The sequence below is a fragment of the Heterodontus francisci genome, chromosome 20 (assembly GCF_036365525.1).
Source record: "Heterodontus francisci isolate sHetFra1 chromosome 20, sHetFra1.hap1, whole genome shotgun sequence".
Classification (NCBI taxonomy): Eukaryota; Metazoa; Chordata; class Chondrichthyes; order Heterodontiformes; family Heterodontidae; genus Heterodontus; species Heterodontus francisci.
This window is the reverse complement of record NC_090390.1, coordinates 35421677-35440552: the sequence shown is the minus strand read 5'-3', so window position 1 is coordinate 35440552 and position 18876 is coordinate 35421677. Positions and strand designations below refer to the sequence as shown.

The window sequence follows — 18876 nt, the reverse complement described above, 5'->3', positions numbered from 1 at the left end:
TTTTGTGTCATCTGCGAAATTGGAATACTACATTTGTTCCCCACATCCAAATCATTGATATATATTGTGAACAGCTGGGGCCCAAGCACTGATCCCTGCGGTACCCCACTAGTCACAGCCTGCCAACGTGAGAATGACCCGTTTATTCCTACTCTCTGCTTTCTGCCTGTTAACCAATCCTTAATCCATGCCAGTATGTTACCTCCTATCCCATGTGCTTTAATTTTGCTAACCAACCTCCTGTGGGGGTCTTTATCAAAAGCCTTCTGAAAATCTAAGTATACCACGTCTAACGGCTCCCCTTTATCAATTCTGTTAGTAACATCCTTCAAAAACTCCAACATGTTCGTCAAACATGATTTCCCATTCATAAATCCATGTTGACTTTGCCCAATCAGATCATTGTTATCCAAGTGTCCATTTATCACATCCTTTAGAATAGATTCTAGCATTTTGCCAATGACTGGTGTAAGGCTAACAGGTCTGTAATATCACGCAGAGTGAATTGAATTGGCTGAAGACTGGCATCTGTGATGCTTGGGAGCCAAGATGGATCATCCACTCAGCACTTCTGGCTGAAGATGGTTGCAAATGCTTCAGCCTTGTCTTTTGTACTGATAGGCTGGTCTCCCCATCATTGAGGACGGGATGTTTGTGGAGCCTCTTCCTCTGGTTAGTTGTTTAATTGTCCACTACCATTCACACTGGATGTGGCAGGACTGCAGAGCTTTGATCTGATCTGTTGGCTGTGGGATCGCTTAGCTCTGTCTAATGCATGCCGCTTCCACTGTTAAGTATGCATGTAGACCTGTGTTGTAGCTTCACCAAGTTGGCAGCTCATTGTTAGGTATGCCTGGTGCTGCTCCTGGCGTGCTCTTATGCACTCCTCGTTGAATCAGGGTTGGTCCCCTGGCTTGGTGATAATGGTAGAGTGAGGGATATGCCATGCCAAGAGGTTATGGATTGTGGTTGAATACAATTCTGCTGCTGATGGCCCACAGTGCCTCATGGATGCCCAGTTTTAGGCTGCTAGATTTTTTCTGAATCTATCCCATTTTTCACAGTTGGAGTGCCACACAACACGCTGTCTCTGAAGTAATATCTGTGACAAGAAAGGCCTGCTTTGATCAAGAGGATGTCGTGTTCCTCAAATAAGTTGTCCTTCATTTAAACGGAAATGAAGGTTGGCTGTGAACAGCAGGCCTAGGTGCAAATAATCACAAGACACAGCTCCACAGAGCTAGAAGTGCCCATGCTACAATTTGGAAGGTAGGAAGGAAACTGGAAAGGCAGATCCATAATAATTTTGAAACACTTTATAATATTTTTGTCTTAATTATATAGTTTATAGTATCAAAGGTATATTAATATACTGCTACTTTCTCTACTATGGGGGTTGTTTTGGTGAAAACAGGCACTAAGTGGACGCTGTGCAATTAAAACATGCCCTAATTGGAAGTCTGGTTTTAGCAAGCAATTTTAGGCTTAATTGTTGGTTACCATAATGTGAACTTGCCTGGAGATGCTGAAACAGACATCAGGTTTAGCAATCAAGCACTGATTGTGGCATGATTGTTGTTTATCTTAGTAGTCGCACTCTGTATTCACATGGGAGATCATTTTCTGAGCTTGCACTATCGGCGGGAGCCTTGTTCTTTGGTAACATGAAGTCTGAAAAAGCCTTAAATCAGTATCTCTTTAGCTGAAGTACTGAAGGCCAACCAATAGCCATGGAATCATTGGTCACTATCTTAGGAAGCAAAGGAAAACAGAAGGCAGAAGGAAAATTACACCGCTTCCATTGTCTTATTGCTAAGATCTCTGACATGATTGACCAGCATCAGGTGGGAGCAGTAACAAGATTCTCAATTATAAGGCCTGAAATCAAACCTTTCATAATTCTCATCTTCCTAGCTAGAAAATACTCTACTTTTGTTATACTAATAGCTTCCAACAGAGGAGGCTGCTCCATTATAGAATTAAGATTAAGAATTGCCACTTTTAAACAAACATGCCATAGAAACTGTAGTAAATTCAGGTCACCCTAACGTATATGATGATATCAACTATGTAATTATAGGTGTAATATTCTGACTATGTTCGCAAACAGGAGTCTCACATGCTGGGAGCACATAATAAAAATCCATACACACTCTGCTTGATTTTCTGACCATTTAATATTCAGGAATGTGATTGCTTTGCAATGGCTGTTGCTTGTTCATAGCTTGCTTTTTAATCGATGGAATTTTATTTTATTTTAGGTGGTTAACATTATAAACATAGGATACCTGAGCCCAACCTGCCCACTTCTGGCTTTAACGGGTGTGATCAGGGCAGGTAACCAATCACTCTCATGAAGCAGTTGGCTGAGGCACCCCCAACCCCGTGATGCCCAATTTCCCACTCTGCCCTGCAATGTACAATTTTACCCCTCCCCTTGGTGTCCAACTTCCCTCTGCCTTGCCCCACAACACCCATTATATGCAATGGACTTAGCTGCCATCTGAACCCCAGCTGCTTTCCAGCTGAGCAGATAACCAGCCTTATGAATGTGGCTGGCTGTCAGGTGGGAAACCTATTGAGAATTTAAAACAGGCCCTTCCATTAAATTTGGGAGGACCTGCAGGAAATCCTTACTTTTGGTTTCCCATCCACAAATCGTCCCCCCTTCCCTGCTCCCTTTCCAGCCCTGAGCTATTATCGGATCCGGTGTTTTTGTTTAGTTCTTGGTGAATGTCACATTTGAGTGTTTTTGATTGGTTGTATTTTTAATAAACATTGTCTTACATATATCTTTGTCCAACCCAACACAAAAAATTTAGATAGTCTATAAGCAGACTATCAACTAGAATAACATGTAGTCTTCTTGTTGACCACTTGGGTGCAGTTGTGTACTGTCCATTTGTTTTATTTGAATTAAAAATGGTATACTGTTAGTGTTTATTTACTTTACTTAAATGATGTCCAGCGTTATTACTTTTTAACACTTGTTTCTATAAAGTATTCTTTGAGTGCAGGGCTTTCGTCAGCTGCTTTAACTTTGCTTGCTTTACTTGTTTGTGTTCAGCTTTTTTAGGAGTGCTGTCTGACATTGAATTGCTGTCGAGAAGCCTAACCCATCAAGAAAGCAACACAAATACCCATGCGGCTGCATGTAATTTTCCAACCGCTAAAATGAATGGCTAGCAAATTGTTTCCTGCGCATGCTAAAATTTTCAATAGGCACTTCTGGTCTGCAAGACGCCCCACCAGAAGCAGGAAGCTGAAAAATTACCCTTACAATGCCAAATAATAGCAATTGAGGCAATCAACACAAAATGTGCAATAGGCAAATTCAATTCATTAATTTCATTATGTAATTTTTACTGATATCATGTGTACAGTGCAGTACTGCAGGAGTGCTACATTGTTGATGGTACCATAATTTGAATTAGACTTGTAACTGAGGTGGTGTCTGCCTGTTACTGTAGTTCAGATGGATGTCAGAGATCACATGGTCCAGTTTGAAGATGGGGATTTCTCTAGTTATTCTAGCCTGTGTTTTTCATACCATCAAAAATAGATTAACTGGTTATTCATCTAATTGCTGTTTGTGGGATCTTGCTATATGCAAATTGGCCATCCTGTTTCCCTACATAATAACAGTTGTTTCATTTCAGAATAATTCTTTCTTTCTGTGTGTGATTTTTTTTGGATGTTTTGGAGAAATGTAATGAAGTGCTATATAAATGCAAATTGTTATGACAGCAGAGGGAGCAACACACTGTCAATTCAGTCCTGTCACTCCACAGGTCGCAGCATATTATTAAGCTTTCACACCCAATCGGAAAACAGCCAGATTAAACACTCTAGTAACCCCAGAATGAAACAGACCAAACCAGGTATCTTTAGACAACAACAAATTAACTATTTAACAAAAAACTAAATCTTAAATGCTATTACGATAAACCTATGTCTAAAGACCTTATAACTTCTTAATTTAATCGAACACCCGCGTTCACACACACACTCAAAAATAGCAATAGTTAACTTTTTTTTAAAGAAGTGAAGTTTTTAAAATTAGCTGTCTCTTAAGAAGAAATAAAATAAAGTCTTTGCAGGTTATGTTCCTGATGAATGAGGTCTTCTAATGTGGAAATGGTCAAAGGTCACTCGAAGTCTTCATCCGGATTTGATGAAAATAGTCCTTCAGAAGATAGGCATTTAACTCTTCAGATGCAGTAGGCATTAAACAGCAATACAAATAATTTCTTGAAAAAAAAAGCTTTTCTTCTTAGGGAATTAACTTGGCTTGTAGCACCTTGTAGAATTTTTCTGAGAATAAAACAGTTCCTTTCTTCAGTACACTTCGCTGGAAAGTCTCTCAGAACTCACTGGTTTCAACTGGTTTTGCCAGTTCCACACACTAAATGGAATCATCATGTGACCTCTCTCTCTTCTGCTATTGCCCATGGTAAGAAAAATGCAGTTGCTGCACACTGTCTCAGAACGTTCTCTCCCTTAAAGGTGCACTATTTTTAACAGAGTCTTAAAGGCACACACACTGTTTTTAATCCAAGGAGAAAAATAATTACAGGTCCGTGACAAAATCTTACTTTTATACTTTCAGTTTTCATAAACATTTCTTATAACCATATTGTATTCCAAGAATTAGCATAAAACATTTTAATGGATTTTAGTAGAGGAGCACAGAATTTAAATTACATGGGTTTTTGGATTGCACTGACCTGATGTTTAACCCAATAAAATATATTTAATTATTGTTTGCAGTCCAAGCTTCCTAATTTTTCTTTTACCAGTTGTCTCATCAAGAAGTTTCCAAACACTTTTAGTAAGTATGATGCCTTTAATATTATTTTAAAGGATAGATCTTGTTTGACCCTGTACTGCTTCTTGTACAGCTACCGCATAGCACAACAAAAATCATTGTACGTCAAAAAATCCATTGCATAGCAAAAACTCATCATACATAGTAGCTAAAAATCATTGTACAGGAGAAATCCTCATACAGCATAATAAAATTCAAAAATAACTTTTCCAGTTCTGGCAAAAGGTCATCAATCTGAAATGTTAACACTCTTTCTCTTTTCACGAATGCTGCCTGACCTGCTTGAGTATTTGCAGCATTTTCTGTTTGTATTTCACATTTCCAGGATCTGCAGTATTTTGCTTTTGTTCTGAAGCAATTTTTATGAGGTGGTTTGAAACCGACCTTGAACTTTTAAATGGAGTCATTCAATCAGCCAGACCTATAGACCATAGTGATTGATGAGCTTTTCTTGTACTGGTCACTGGAGACTGTACAGTGCGAAGTTCCCTTGGTAGAGTACTATACTGGTGGCAGCTTCAGCAGAACTAAAAATAAAATACTTTATACAATAAAATAACAGGCATACAAGTTTGCTTTTGGGTACTGAAGAACAAAGAAAGATACTTGTATTTTAAGCTAGTTTTGTAAAGCACTCGGTAAATTGCACTATGAACATTATATCTGAGAAACGCTATGGGTGAATCACTGTAGTGTTTTTTAAAATTTTTATTCTTGGGATATGAACATCATTGGCAAGTTGAAAAGGTGGTGATAGGCTGCCTTCTTGAACCCCTGTCACTCATGTGGTGAGGGAGGGAGATCCAGGATTTTGTTCCAATGACAGTTTAGGCTGCAGCGGCCCCATTTCTCTCATAGGATTTCCTGTGAACTACATCATGGAAGAGCCAGTAAATTTTAGATGATTTTTCAAGTCTGCCTGTGGGGAATTGCCATTCTTGTACTATGTCAATTTTTTTTTCAAAAATATTCTTTATTCGTAAAATTTGTAAATACATAGGGCGGCACAGTGGCGCAGTGGTTAGCACCACAGCCTAATAGCTCCAGCCACCCGGGTTTGGTTCTGGGTACTGCCTGTGCAGAGTTTGCAAGTTCTCCCTGTGACCACGTGGGTTTCCTCCGGATGCTCCGGTTTCCTCCCACATAACAAACACTTGCAGGTTGATAGGTAAATTGGCTATTGTAAAAATTGCCCCTAGTGTAGGTAGGTGGTAGGAGAATTGAGGGAAGGTGGGGATGTGAGAGGGAAAATGGGATTAATGTAGCATTAGTATGAATGGTTGATGGTCAAGTTGATGATCGATGCAGACTCGGTGGGCCGAAGGACCTGTTTCAGTGCTGTATGACTCTATGACATTACATAATAGTTCAAATTTGAAAATACATTAGTGCAATACAGTACAATTTCTTTCAATAGAGTACATGTTACTCTGAGGTCCTCACTACACTTACAATTAGAACTTATATTTACAATATACATGTACATTCATTGTCAAACATTCTCTGGTGCATAGAGCTCGAGGGGTTTTACACAGGTTCCAGCCCCTTGGTGTACTAAAGGCAGGAAGGCCTTAGACTGTGGCCTTTCCCCATTGAGACTTTGCGGCCGTTGCCTCAAACTTTTGTACGTCCCTCAGCATATAGTCCTGAACCTTTGAATGTGCCTGTTTGCAACACTTGGTCATGGACAGCTGTTTGCACTGGAAGACCAACAAGTTTCGGGCTGACCAAAGAGCCTCTTTCACCAAGTTGATGGTCCTTCAGCAGCAGCTGATGTCTGTGTCAATATGCATCCCTGGGAACAGTCCATAGAGCACAGAGTCCTGTGTTACAGAGTTGCTCGGGATGAACCTCAACAAAGACCTCTGCATCTTTCTCCAGACCTTCTTTGCAAACATACCTTCCAGAAGGAGGTGGGCAATTGGTCTCCTGCCCAACGCAGCTGCCTTGATGACAGCATGTGGTAGCGCTGAGACTCCAGATGTGCATGAAGGATCTGACAAGGAGGGCCCTTCTCACCTCCAGCCAAGCTATGTCTCGGTACTTATTTGAAAGTTCTGACAATGAGGCATTCTACCAAATGACGTTGGCAGTCTACTCAGGGAACCATAAGACAGGATTCACCATCCCCTTTTCCCGCAGGGCTTCGAGGATGTTATGTGCAGACCACTGCCTGATGGACTTGTAGTCAAAAGGGTTTTTCTGCACTTACTTTTCCACAGGCGAGACAGGTGGTACTGCACAGTCCAACTAAATGGAGTGTTTCCATGGCAACATGGCCAGACCCATTCTTTGCAACTCAATTTTTTTTCCAAAAATATATTTTATTCATAAAATTTGTAAAAATGCATTACATAACAGTTCAAATTGGACATTAAATAAAGTGCCATACAGATCAGTTTCTTTCAATACAGTACATAAGATCCATCACTACACTTGCCTTTACAGGTTATATTTATAATATACATTTACATTACACATCATTCTTTGGTGCATACAGCCTGAGGGGTTTTACACGGTTTCCAGTCCCTCGGTATAGTATGGAAGGAGGGCCTTACACAGTAGCCTTTCCCCATTCAGCTGTCGTGGCAGCCGCCCCATGCTTTAGTATGTCCTTCAGCAAGTAGTCGTGGACCTTGGAATGTGCAAGTCTGCAACACTTGATCGTAGACAGCTCTTTTCACTGGAAGACCAGCAAGTTTCGGGCAGACCAAAGTGCGTCTTTCACGGTGTTAATGATTCTCCAGCAGCAGCTGATGTTTATCTCAGTGTGCGTCCCTGGGAACAGCCTGTGGAGCACAGAGTCCTGTGTTACGGAGCTGCTCAGGATGAAGCTGGACAAAAACCGCAGCATCTCTTTGCAGGCTTGGTTTGCAAAGGCACATTCTAGAAGGAGGTGAGTGATAGTCTCTTTCCCATCACAGACGCCTTGAGGGCAGCATGCAGAGGTGGTGACACTCCAGGTGTGCTGGAAGGATCTGACAGGGAGCCCCTTCTCACCACCAGGCAAGCTACATCTTGGTGCTTGTTTGAAAGTTCTGGCAATGATGCATTTTGCCAAATGAGTTTGACATCTCCTTTTCCCGTAGGGCCTTGAGGATGTTATGTGCAGACAACTTCCTGATGGATTTGTGTTGTAACACCTGGGACAGATATAACCTCCGTACATAGTGACACTTGGAGGGGAATCTCATGCTGACAACCAACTCTGGTTTGGAGGCAGGGAGTGCATAAAATCAGGTGAGATAGTGGCGGCGGGGGTGGGGGGGGAGGGGGACCTCTGCTAAAATTTTCCACCCTGCCACAAATTGAGGCCCTTAATTGGGTAATTAACCCCCCAATTAAGGGCCTCTTCCTTCCGCAGCCGCAATTAGCCGTGCAGTGGACAGCCCTGTTGCCGCACGGGAAGCACCCCATGGAAAACCATGTGGGCTGCTTCCTGGCTCTGGGGGAGGGTTTCCTTCATTCAAAGGCACTTACTGCCTGAACGAGGGACCAGGCATTGGGAAGGGAGTGCCCGCTGAGAGCCACACCCCTGCTCTTGCTGCCGACACCCCTCCCCTTCCCCCACGACTCCCACCCCATGAAACCCCTCCCACCCTGACCTACCTGAGACGTGGCTCCAGCGACACTCCTCATCCTTCAGGACGGTCACCTCCAGCAGCAGACACCACCTCCTTGGTGGCGCTGCAGCTGCCAGTCTCTGATTGGCCAATAGCTCTCCAAGGGCATGACTTCCAGCGACGGGGTCCTAGATCTATGGAAGGCTCGCCGCTATCCATTTAAGTGCTTGATTGGCACTAAATTTGGCGGGCCTTCTGGAAAAAAGGTGATGCAGGGATCTTGACGTTGGTTTCTCCCGACGTTGAGACCCCCGCCAACAGGATAAAATCCCCCCCCCCTTGGTGTTTGTGTACTGGAGGTTTACGCACAGCTTGGTGCAGCTGCAGACAGAGGTGGCCATCAGGATCAGGGCATCGTTGGATGCATTTTCTCTGCCCCTTTTTCTGGAGGTTTGAACAATTTGTCCCTGCGGACACATCCATTTTCCATCTCCATTTAAAGCGGAAGATGGCTTGGTAAAAGCCATGGCACAGGAGTGGGGTATTGGCCACATACAGCAACACAGAGAGCGCCTCACACCTGATGTCCAGGTTCTTATCCACAATGAAGAGGGAGCATCGCTCCCACATGACCAGTTTCTGCTTCACCTCAGCTATATGCTCCTTTCAGTTTCTGGCGCACGCCCCGGCCCCTCCGAACCATATCCCCAGCGCCTTCAGGTAGACTGACCTGACAGTGAAAGGGACAAAGATCGGTCAGCCCAGTTCCCAAAGAACATGGCCTCACTCTTGCCACAATTTTCTCTGGCACCCTAGGCCAGTTTGAATTGGTTGCAGATGCTCATTCGTCTGTGAACTGACAGCGGAGATGAGCAGAAGACAGAGACATTATCCAAGTATAGGAGGCTTTGACCTGAGTGCCTCCGCTGCTCGAGCTTGTCACCCCTCTTATGCCCGCATCCTTCCTGATGGACTCAGCAAATGGTTTGATACAGCAAACAAATAAGACAGGGGAAAGCGGACAGCACTGGCTCCAGGTTTGATCAGGAAACTTTCTGATTCCCACCCATTAATTGAGACTGTGCTACTGATGTTTGTGCAGAGCAGTTGGATTCAATTGCGGATTCCCTCCCCAAACCCCATTTTGGAGAGCATGTCCATCTTGTTGGCGTGCAATTTCCTGTCAAAGGCCTTCTCCTGGTCTAAGCTGATGAGGCAGGTGTCCACTCCCTCTTCTGTACATATGCCATCGTATCCCTGAACAGCACGAGGCTATGAGAGATCTTCCTGACGGGTACAATGCAGATCTGATCAGGGTGATCAGAGCATACTTGATCCGACTGGCGATGACTTTGGACAGAATTTTGTAGTCCACGTTAAGCGATGAGATGGGCCGCCAATTTCTGATTTCCTCCCTCTCCCCCTTCCACTTGTAGATGAGGGTGATGATGCCTTTCCTCATGCATTCTGACATGCTGTCAGCCAGTAGCATACTCTCGTACACTTCCAGCAGGTCTGGGCCAATTCAGTCCCAGAGAGTTGAATACAACTCAGCAGGTAAGCCATCGTTTCCAGGAGTTTTACTTATCTCGAAGGACCTGACGGTCTTTTTCTGCTCATCCAGAATTAGCAGTTTACCCAGACTCTCCTGCATACTGTCATCTAAGACCTCTGTGATAGAGGACCGGAAGAACTGGGAAGCTGTGCTGTCTGCAGGCTTCATGTCATACAGCCCAGCATAAAAGTATTTGCTGCTCCTTAGTATGCCAGGCTGTGATGACGTTACCGAGTCGTCCTCTTCCTTGAAACTGATGATCACAAAGCTCGCTTTGTGTACCTTTTGGAAGAAGAAGCACGATCACGTCTCATCCTGCTCCACGGAGCAAACTCTGGACCGGAAGATGATCTTGGAGGCCTCTGCAGCAAAGAGCAAGGCCTGCTGGCTCTTCACCTTTTGAAGATCCTCCATCGACTGCAGCAGAAGCAGATTCCTGCATTTCTGGAGTCAGGACATTATTCTCTGTCTCTCTGAACACCTTTGATGATGAAGAATCTCTTGATGTTCACTTTGATTGCTTCCCAGCAGTGTGTGGGGTCTCAAAGTGGGGTCTCACAGTTCTCCAACCTTTGTAATACCTTATGAATTGTTTTCTGGGGTCAACAGTTTCACATTCCACGTCCCCCTACCAACCCCCTGGTCTTCCTGTAGGTGACAGTCGGCCAGTGGTTAGAGAAGAACACCAGATTGACGTCAGTGGATCTGACTGTGAGCTCTTGGGACACAAACAGGAAGTTGATCCTGCAACGGACAGACCTGTCTGGCCTTGACCAGGTGTATCTACGCTGCGCTCCGTCTGCAGGGTTGCTGAAGACATCGTGCAGTTTAGTGTCTTTTACCATTTCCATCAGGAATCTGGACATGACATCCAGTTTTCTGTTGGCCCTGCTGGATCGTCCAGCTAAATTTATGGTGGAGTTGAAGTCACCACCTAGAATGACCAGCCTCATCGTCGCCAGCAGCAGTGGGAACTGCTAGAGGAAGTCATTGTTTTGAGCTGGGGCATACATGCTGATTAACTGGAGCTCAGCATTTTTGTGCATTACGTTTGCTTAACTTCAGAGATGGTGAAGTTGCCTCCGCGCAGCAGAATACCCAGGCTAGAGGAACGGGAATCGTTTCCTCCTGACCAGATCGATGGCCCCTGGGGCCACCATCGCGACCATTGCCTGTTGGCGCTGAGGTGTGGTATTCCACAGTCCTGCAGAAACAACAGGTCAGCCTTGACTTTGGTGTGGTACCCCAAGATCGAAACACATCGCATAGTGGACTTAACACTACACACGTTAATAGAAGCAATCTTTAGATCCATTAAAACTGTATGTTACTTACACTCCAGGTGCCTGTGCTAGTCCCAGCCTTTGGGTATGTTCCTGCATACCCATAAGTGTTCACAAACTGTTGCACTGTTGTTGGGCTGAGAAAACTGTCCTGGTCACCAATGGGAGGCTTGTTCTGTTGGGGTGACACCTGGGAGTCTTGTAAGCAGCGAGGTTTGGATTGTCCTCCACTGGTTATGTCTTTCCCCTCTGTTCCTCATTGAAGATGTTGCTGCTCCTGGCTTCCCAGAGCTGCATTGTGCTGGACGTCTTGCTGCACTTGGTGCTTTGGGGTTGGGGTGCGCTGTGCCCCTGGCTGCTTCCAGTGTTTTAGAGCTTGAGGGCCTTCTCCTCCAGTTCCTTTGCAACTCAATTGTTTCCCCACCCCCCACTGTTGTGTCTCTCAGAAGTGTGTATGAAATTGCAAATTTACAACATCAAGGCAAACACACATCTCACTACTCCATGTTGCAGTGTGTGGTAATGTACCATATGCCAGCAGGCTTTCTGAAAGTATATCATTTCTTTACCTTGTGCAAAAACCCACTTATTAATTGTGTTTTAAAAGCAAAAAAAAGCAGTGATAAAAGGAGGTTAAAATGCTAATGAGCTTTGATATTGTTTCTCCAAAGACTGTAAATGATCAATTTTTAGCCTATCTCAGATATACCCATTCATATTGATAGGTAAAAACAGAAAATGCAGGAAATACTCAGCAGGTCAGGCAGCATCTGTGGGGAGAGAAACAGAATTCATGTTTCTGGTCGATGACCTTTCATCAGGTCATCGACCTGAAACATTAACTTTGTTTCTCTCTCCACAGATGCTGCCAGACCTGCTGAGTACTTTCGATATTTTCTGTTTTTATTTCAGATTTCCAGCATCCATGGTATTTGGCTTTGTACATTAAGACATTCCTGCTTCTGAGCATTTGGCAGGAATCATCTGGCGATAGAGGCCTGCTTTAGGTCGGGAAAAAGAACCCGACCCGAACCCAACCGAACCACAGCAGACCCGAGCCCGGACTGGCCCGAGTCCCTCCGATTTTGCCCTGAGCCCGACCCAACCCGAACTCGCCACCACTCGACCCGAGCCGAGCCCGACCCAACCATCAATTTACTTACCTTCCCACTGGGAAGCTCCAACGAGCTGCAGCGCATGCGCGATGACGTCATCACGCACTGCGCAGACTCAGTTTCGTCCCGGACTCCCAGCTCAGGTAAGTTTTTTTTTTAGTTTCAATACTTACCAGCAAAGCACTTACCGTGTGTGTCCGGCCCGACCCGACCTGACTAGACCTGGTCTTGGCCCGGCTCGACACGAGCCTGAAAGCCGGCCCTGGAAGATGGGCCCGACCCGACACATGTTGTCGGATCCTGTCGGGTTCGGGTCAGGTAGCAGGCCTGTATCTGGAGAGGCTTATGAAAAGAGATTTTTAAAAAATACAGACAGAGACAAAGGCAGTCAGCCAGGTTTTAAACAGAAAGCTGTATGAACAAGATTTTGCCAGGCTTCGAAAAAGAATACAGAAGGGCCATTTGAAGATATTTTGATACACAAACCACTAATGTGGCAAGTTTTCATTATTTTGTATTATTATGTGTCCACAAGTTGTACTGATTCAACAAATGAGTCCAATCATAATTGTTACTTTTTATGTTCACTTGCAGCTTGATGATTTACAACCAACCTCATTTTACCAAGTGTTTCCTTGGTCTGCATTTGAAAAGATTGCAGAGGCACAGGCAGGAGATCTGCAACAGACACAAAAATCTACTTCAGATCACAAGGAGATGTTAATGTTACACTTTTGGGATATGCTGGTCGAATTGTGGATAATACAAGCACACCCCTAAATGTAAGGCTCTCAGACCACTTAAGAATGTGGCTATCATCACTGTACTTGTAACAATTGGTTGAACTAAATTTTTTTACACCAGCGTAGTAGCATGGTAAAGCCACTAGTAGTGGAAGCAGAAGCTTGAACGCAAGTAAAATTTAAAGGAATAGAGATAATTGCATTGTGAATTGGGTCCAAGTAGGTCTGGATGATTTCACTGCTTCTGGCACTCTTACTAAGTTGTTCCAGAAATCCCAATATTTTTCTCATGTCCCTATGTGTAGATTTGCTGATAAGGTTTTTTTGGGGGGGTTGTCATCGCTCCATATCAGGTTCCGGAGAAGCCTAGAGTAATCACAAAGGAACCGACTACAATTTCTCTCATGAAGAATATGTAGAGCAAGTTTTTTTTTAAATTCTTTCATGGGATGTGGGCATTGCTGGCTAGGCCAGCATTTATTGTCCATTCCTAATTGCCCTTGAGAGGATGGCGATGCGCCACCTCCTTGAACCGCTGCAGTCCATGTGGTGTGGGTACACCCACAGTGCTGTTAGGAAAGGAGTTCCAGGATCTTGACCCAGTTACAGCTGTATATGAGATTATTGATCATTAGAAGGCTTTGATTTACATTGTTTTCCCGTGCACTGAAACTGAAGAGAAAGCTGGTGAAAAGCAAACTTTTATGGAGAGCTTCATAGTTAATCTGTAGTGAAAGACAAGTCTCATGGTGGACTTCATTGTTTCACTGTTTAACTTAACCTTGCTGACAAAACAAAGTTCATAATGTAGAAGTTAAATAGTGTAAATATTACTGCAGGTTTAAGCAGTTACTAAAGTTACTGTGATTCACTGACTGTCTTTATATATGTACCCTCATTTTGTTTGAAATTTATATTGATCAAAGGGAAACTGCATAGCTAGCCATGGGCAAAATGAGAACTGTTCCAGTGTGTTGATTTATGAGCAGCCAGGAGACTGTCCATTCTATCTCATAAGCTAAAGTATTTGCACTCAACATACTTTCATCGCTGCATATGTGTAGATGTTATTGAATAAAGTCATTCAAATTTAACATGAAGAATGGAAAGGAAGCACACACCAACCGAGAAAACGCGCCAAATTTGACACAGCCCCATGAAAGCCGATAACTCAAAAAACTGTGCTAAATATAGAGCTAGGAGCAAGTTATCTGCTCTGAGGTGGCTGAATAAGTTCAATTCCTTTTTTTATTATTCTTAATGTTTAATTTAATTTAACATTAACACTATCAGCATAAAACTGTCAGGCGTACTCTCACTAGACTGAGAGCGCAGAATATTCTTTGCCTCCACAATTAAATCACAGGTAAAATACTCAGTTCCACACTGCCACACCTCAAATGCAGATATCTCTTTCCACTGTCCCATGGATCAATCAATTCTTTGGTGCTTCCAAAGATTACTTGGTGCTAGACTAACTCATACCAACCTTCCCTGGATTGTCTAAGAAGTTTAATATGCTGGTTATTAGAATGCTGGGATTTCATCTGTTACAGGCGTAAATGAAGTTAAAGGAAATTCAACATTGGGGCATTAAACATTTTCCATGAGTAAGTGATAGAGTGGTATAGTACCTGACCCTCCAGATGACTAAATAGATATGACATGCCATTCATGGCATCCTCCCCAAAGGACAGCAGTACCCTGATAGTAACCAGGTGCAATACTTTCAAGATACAAGGTACAAGGTAAAATATGCTGAATTCTTCCAACGCTATTACTCCTCAAGTCTAGCTGCATGATGCAGTCACTTATTGACATTCAGATTGGCACGTAGGATTTGCACATGTCTGTTACTCAAGGGTGCTTCTTAAACTTCCAGCATCAAAGGTTGCTTTTCTGCCTGTGCAACCAGATGATACCAGAAAAGCCCAACCTGGAGAAAGGACGATTACAAAAACGAAGTACAGTGGAAGCTGGAAATCTGAAATAAAAACAGAAAACGCAGGGAATACTCAGCAGGTCAGACATTATCTACGGAGAGAGAAACAGAGTTAATTTTTCAGGTTGATGACCCTTCACTAGAACTGGAAATAGTTTGGGGGGAATTTTCCCAGGCAAAGGGAAGCGGGTTTGTGTGCATTTGGGGAGTTAAATCCCCGAAAAGTGACGTTGGGTTGGGATCCCAACATCATCGCGCCCTCTTCCACGTTTCACTGGGGTGGGATTGAAGGTGAGTGGGGAACCCCATTGGATCTGTCAGGTAAGTAATTAAGGTGCTTAAAAAGTCAAGTAAGAACTGTTTTAACCCTTTAGTCTAAATTTAACAGCCAAGGCACCTGTTTCCTGACCTGTTAGCAACTTGGCAGGGTCACCAAGGCAAGTGCACAGCGGGAAGAGCTTCTTCAGTGAAACCTCACCTCACTGCAGCCCCTTAGATCCCACAGCAGGACCTCCAGATAAGGCTGAGGGACCCAGGGAGCTACCTTCCCAGGTTTTCTCTCCATTCCTGTGGTTGCTGCAGCCTCAGAAATTGAAGTGCTGGTGAGCCTTTCTAACCCATGTCGTGGTCCCTTTAATTAGAAATCCTTCCTTTGACAGAACGGGTGTGTCATCATGCCTGCCGTCCCTGATTGGTCGGGGAACCCGGAGTTGGGATGCTCATGCATTGGTGCTTCCCTGAGCCAATTAGGTTTCCGACCCACACATGGTCCCACCATTCCGACAAGGACTAGGTTCAGAAAATTCAGTCCTTAGTGATGTAACAGGTTTTAGGCAAGGACGGGGCGGCGGGGGTAGGGTGGAATGGTGGTGGTGCAGTGAGAACCAAAAAGGAAGGTATGTGATAGGTTGGAAGTCAGGTGAGATTAAATAGCAAAATGATGTGGTCATGGGATCACTGACTTTCACTTTTGTCCTTTCCTTCCACCCCCCCCACCCACCTCCACTCCTTTCCCTGCCTCTGTACTTACTTTAAACCTGTTACGTCTCTAGCTTTTTCCCATTCTGATGAACAGTCATTGATCTAAAACGTTTCTCTCTTCATGGATGCTGCCAGACCTGCTGAGTATTTCTAGCTCGAAGGAGGCGGTACCACCAGCACAGGGTACACAGACAGAAGATCAATTTCCTCAATATGACGGAGCAACAGTGCCTCAGGAGGCTCAGGCTTTCATTGGCAGGTCACTGCTGATATCTGCAGTCTCCTGGAAAAAACTTCCTTCCCAGTGAAGAAAGTGGGCAGGCATTGCCAGTGACCATCAAGGTTACCACCGCCCTGAATTTCTTTGCCTTTGGCTCCTTCCAGGGATCTGCTGCTGACATCTTCAGGATTTCACAATCTGCTATGCACAAGTGAATCTCCCAGGTTTGTTTGCCAAGGCTGCCACTTAAGTCCACTTTGATTTTGATGAGACCAGTCAGCCACAGAGGGCTGGATTTTATCAGCCACCCTGAGGCAGGGTTGGAGGCGGTGGGGCTGGGGCCCAGATTCACGATGGTTGTTGGGGGTGTAGGACTAGTCACTGCCCCATCACCAAGCAATTTTGCCGGGGACGGGATAGGCTGACAATGGCCTTCCCACCCAGAGGCCAACTGAGGCCTTTAAGTGGCCTATTAATGACCACTTATGGGCCTCTTCCTGCCGCTGCTGGGATCTAACCAGCGGTGGGGAGTGCCTCCACCATGCGGGGAGGGCACCTTGTAAAATGAGGTGCATTCCCTGCGGGCTTGGTGGGGCTCCCTCCTCTGGAGGCAATCTGTGGCCCACGGAGTAACCCCGCAGGCAAAACTTCCACCTCCATGGACTCCCCATCCCCCTAGACTTCATGACTATCCCCCCACCCCACCTTACCAGGGCCTTCCAGACTGGCCCCGCCTCACTTACCTAATGTCTGGGGTTCCAGCACTGGGCCTGGGTCCAAGACCTCTGCAGTATCGGCAGTAGCCACCACCCTGGTGGCGTTGCTGATACTGCTGAGCTGCTGGCCCACTGATTTGCTAGCAGCTTTTGGAGGCAAGGTTGCCCTCTTTAAAGAGATTTTCAGTGCAAGAAATTCGCCTCTGGAACAATGGAGGATTGGGCTGGGGGCTTGGTGGTGGGCATAAAAAGGCAGAGGTGGGGTTTCCCCTGCCTTTTCAGCCTGGCACCAGGAGCCTTGCCATTTCTACAAGATCCTGGTCAGAAGATTCTTGCATTTGCTGCAGTAGCTGCATTCTCACAGCTACAGGAAGCCACAGACTGCACACATGTGACAATCAAGGTACCCTCAGAGCAGCCTGGAATATTTATCAATCAGAAGGTATTCCACATCCTCAAGTTCAGCTCTTATGTAACCATGGGAGGTTATTCTGCATGTCCATGCAAGATATCATGGAAGCTGCCATGACTCGTTCATCCTGCATCAGTCAAGTCTCCCATTGGTGTTCGCACTCCAACAGAGTGGGTGACTCCTTGGAGACAAGGGCTACCCTCTGAGGACCCACCTGTGAGAAGCCCCTACCACTAATGCAGAGGAGAGGAACAGCAAGCACCACATTACCACAAGGAAGAGCACTGACCAAGCCGTTGGGTTGCTGAAGATACGATTCGGGTGCCTGGACAGATTAGTTTAGTTTAGTTATACAGCACTGAAACAGGCCCTTCGGCCCACCGAGTCTGTGCCGACCATCAACCACCCATTTATACTAATCCTACACTAATCCCATATTCCTACCACATCCCCACCTGTCCCTATATTTCCCTACCACCTACCTATACTAGGGGCAATTTATAATGGCCAATTTACCTACCAACCTGCAAGTCTTTTGGCTTGTGGGAGGAAACCGGAGCACCCGGAGAAAACCCACGCAGACACAGAGAGAACTTGCAAACTCCACACAGGCAGTACCCAGAATTGAACCCGGGTCGCTGGAGCTGTGAGCTGCGGTGCTAACCACTGCGCCACTGTGCCGCCCAATCTGGGGGCAAACCAGCAAGCGCCTTCTCCGCTTTGCACAATATAGCTCTGCAGAGAGGACTAGAACTGCAGGAGGAGGAAGGTGCCGCGCACTTGGTATCCTTTGACGAGGAGGAGGCGGAACATGAGGAGGAGGAGGAGCATGATGTGGCCACGGTGGCTGCAGCCACTTACCTGGCTGCCAGAGAAGCTTGCAATGGGCTCTGATAATGTGACCGCATGAAGCCACATGTCGGTGCTCAGCTAAACCCTCTGTCCCTCTCACCACCGCGCACCCCCCCCCCCCACCCACCCCTCAACATCACAATTCATTCACACAGTCATAAATCTTCCCAGAAATGGAGACAGAGAAGTCGAGGAAGGGAAGGGAAAAGTCGTAGATGGACCATGTGAAGCTGGGAGAAGGGTGGAAATTGGAAACAAAGTCTTTCGATGGAGGTGGACATCAGTGCAAATGCCTGACACATCATGGAACTCATGCTAGAGATGGTGCACATTGCCTCTGGAATCACTGACAGAAACACACACATTTCCCATTGCTGCTCCACAAGTTCTCTTTTCACAAATGATCCCCGATGATCAGCAGCTACTTCCAGCTGAGCAGAGCTTGGAATGTCCTACACCCTCCGAAGGGGACTCTGCACTACTGTCCCTGTCTTCAGCACATGCACCTGCTCACATGTGATGTGCGCCTCACCATGTGACAACCTAGCCATCTCTAATGCAGGAATCCCCTGAAGTGTGTGTATCTTGGTGAAGGGTGCGCATGAGTCATGTGCATCCTCAGAGTGCTCACCATTCTCTGTGGACTCCTCAGCTTCCTCCCGCTGT

The 18876-nt window shown here is 45.3% G+C and overlaps 1 protein-coding gene across 4 annotated transcripts in view; it reads left to right on the top strand.

The window, feature by feature from the left end:
* Positions 1-7611: 7611 nt before the first annotated feature.
* ppp1r3cb (protein phosphatase 1, regulatory subunit 3Cb) overlaps positions 7612-18876 on the top strand; it is a 76284-nt gene continuing 65019 nt past the window's right edge. For 3 of the 4 annotated variants that reach the window (XR_010977051.1, XR_010977050.1, XM_068052595.1), the window contains exons 1-3: positions 7612-7724; positions 7918-8068; positions 12939-13126. Coding sequence is in view for 2 of the 4 variants with exons in the window: in XM_068052595.1 (XP_067908696.1) it covers positions 13125-13126 (2 nt within the window). In the remaining 2 variants the exon portion in view is untranslated. The remainder of the gene's footprint in view (positions 7725-7917; positions 8069-12938; positions 13127-18876) is intronic. The other variant, XM_068052596.1, reaches the window with a different exon arrangement.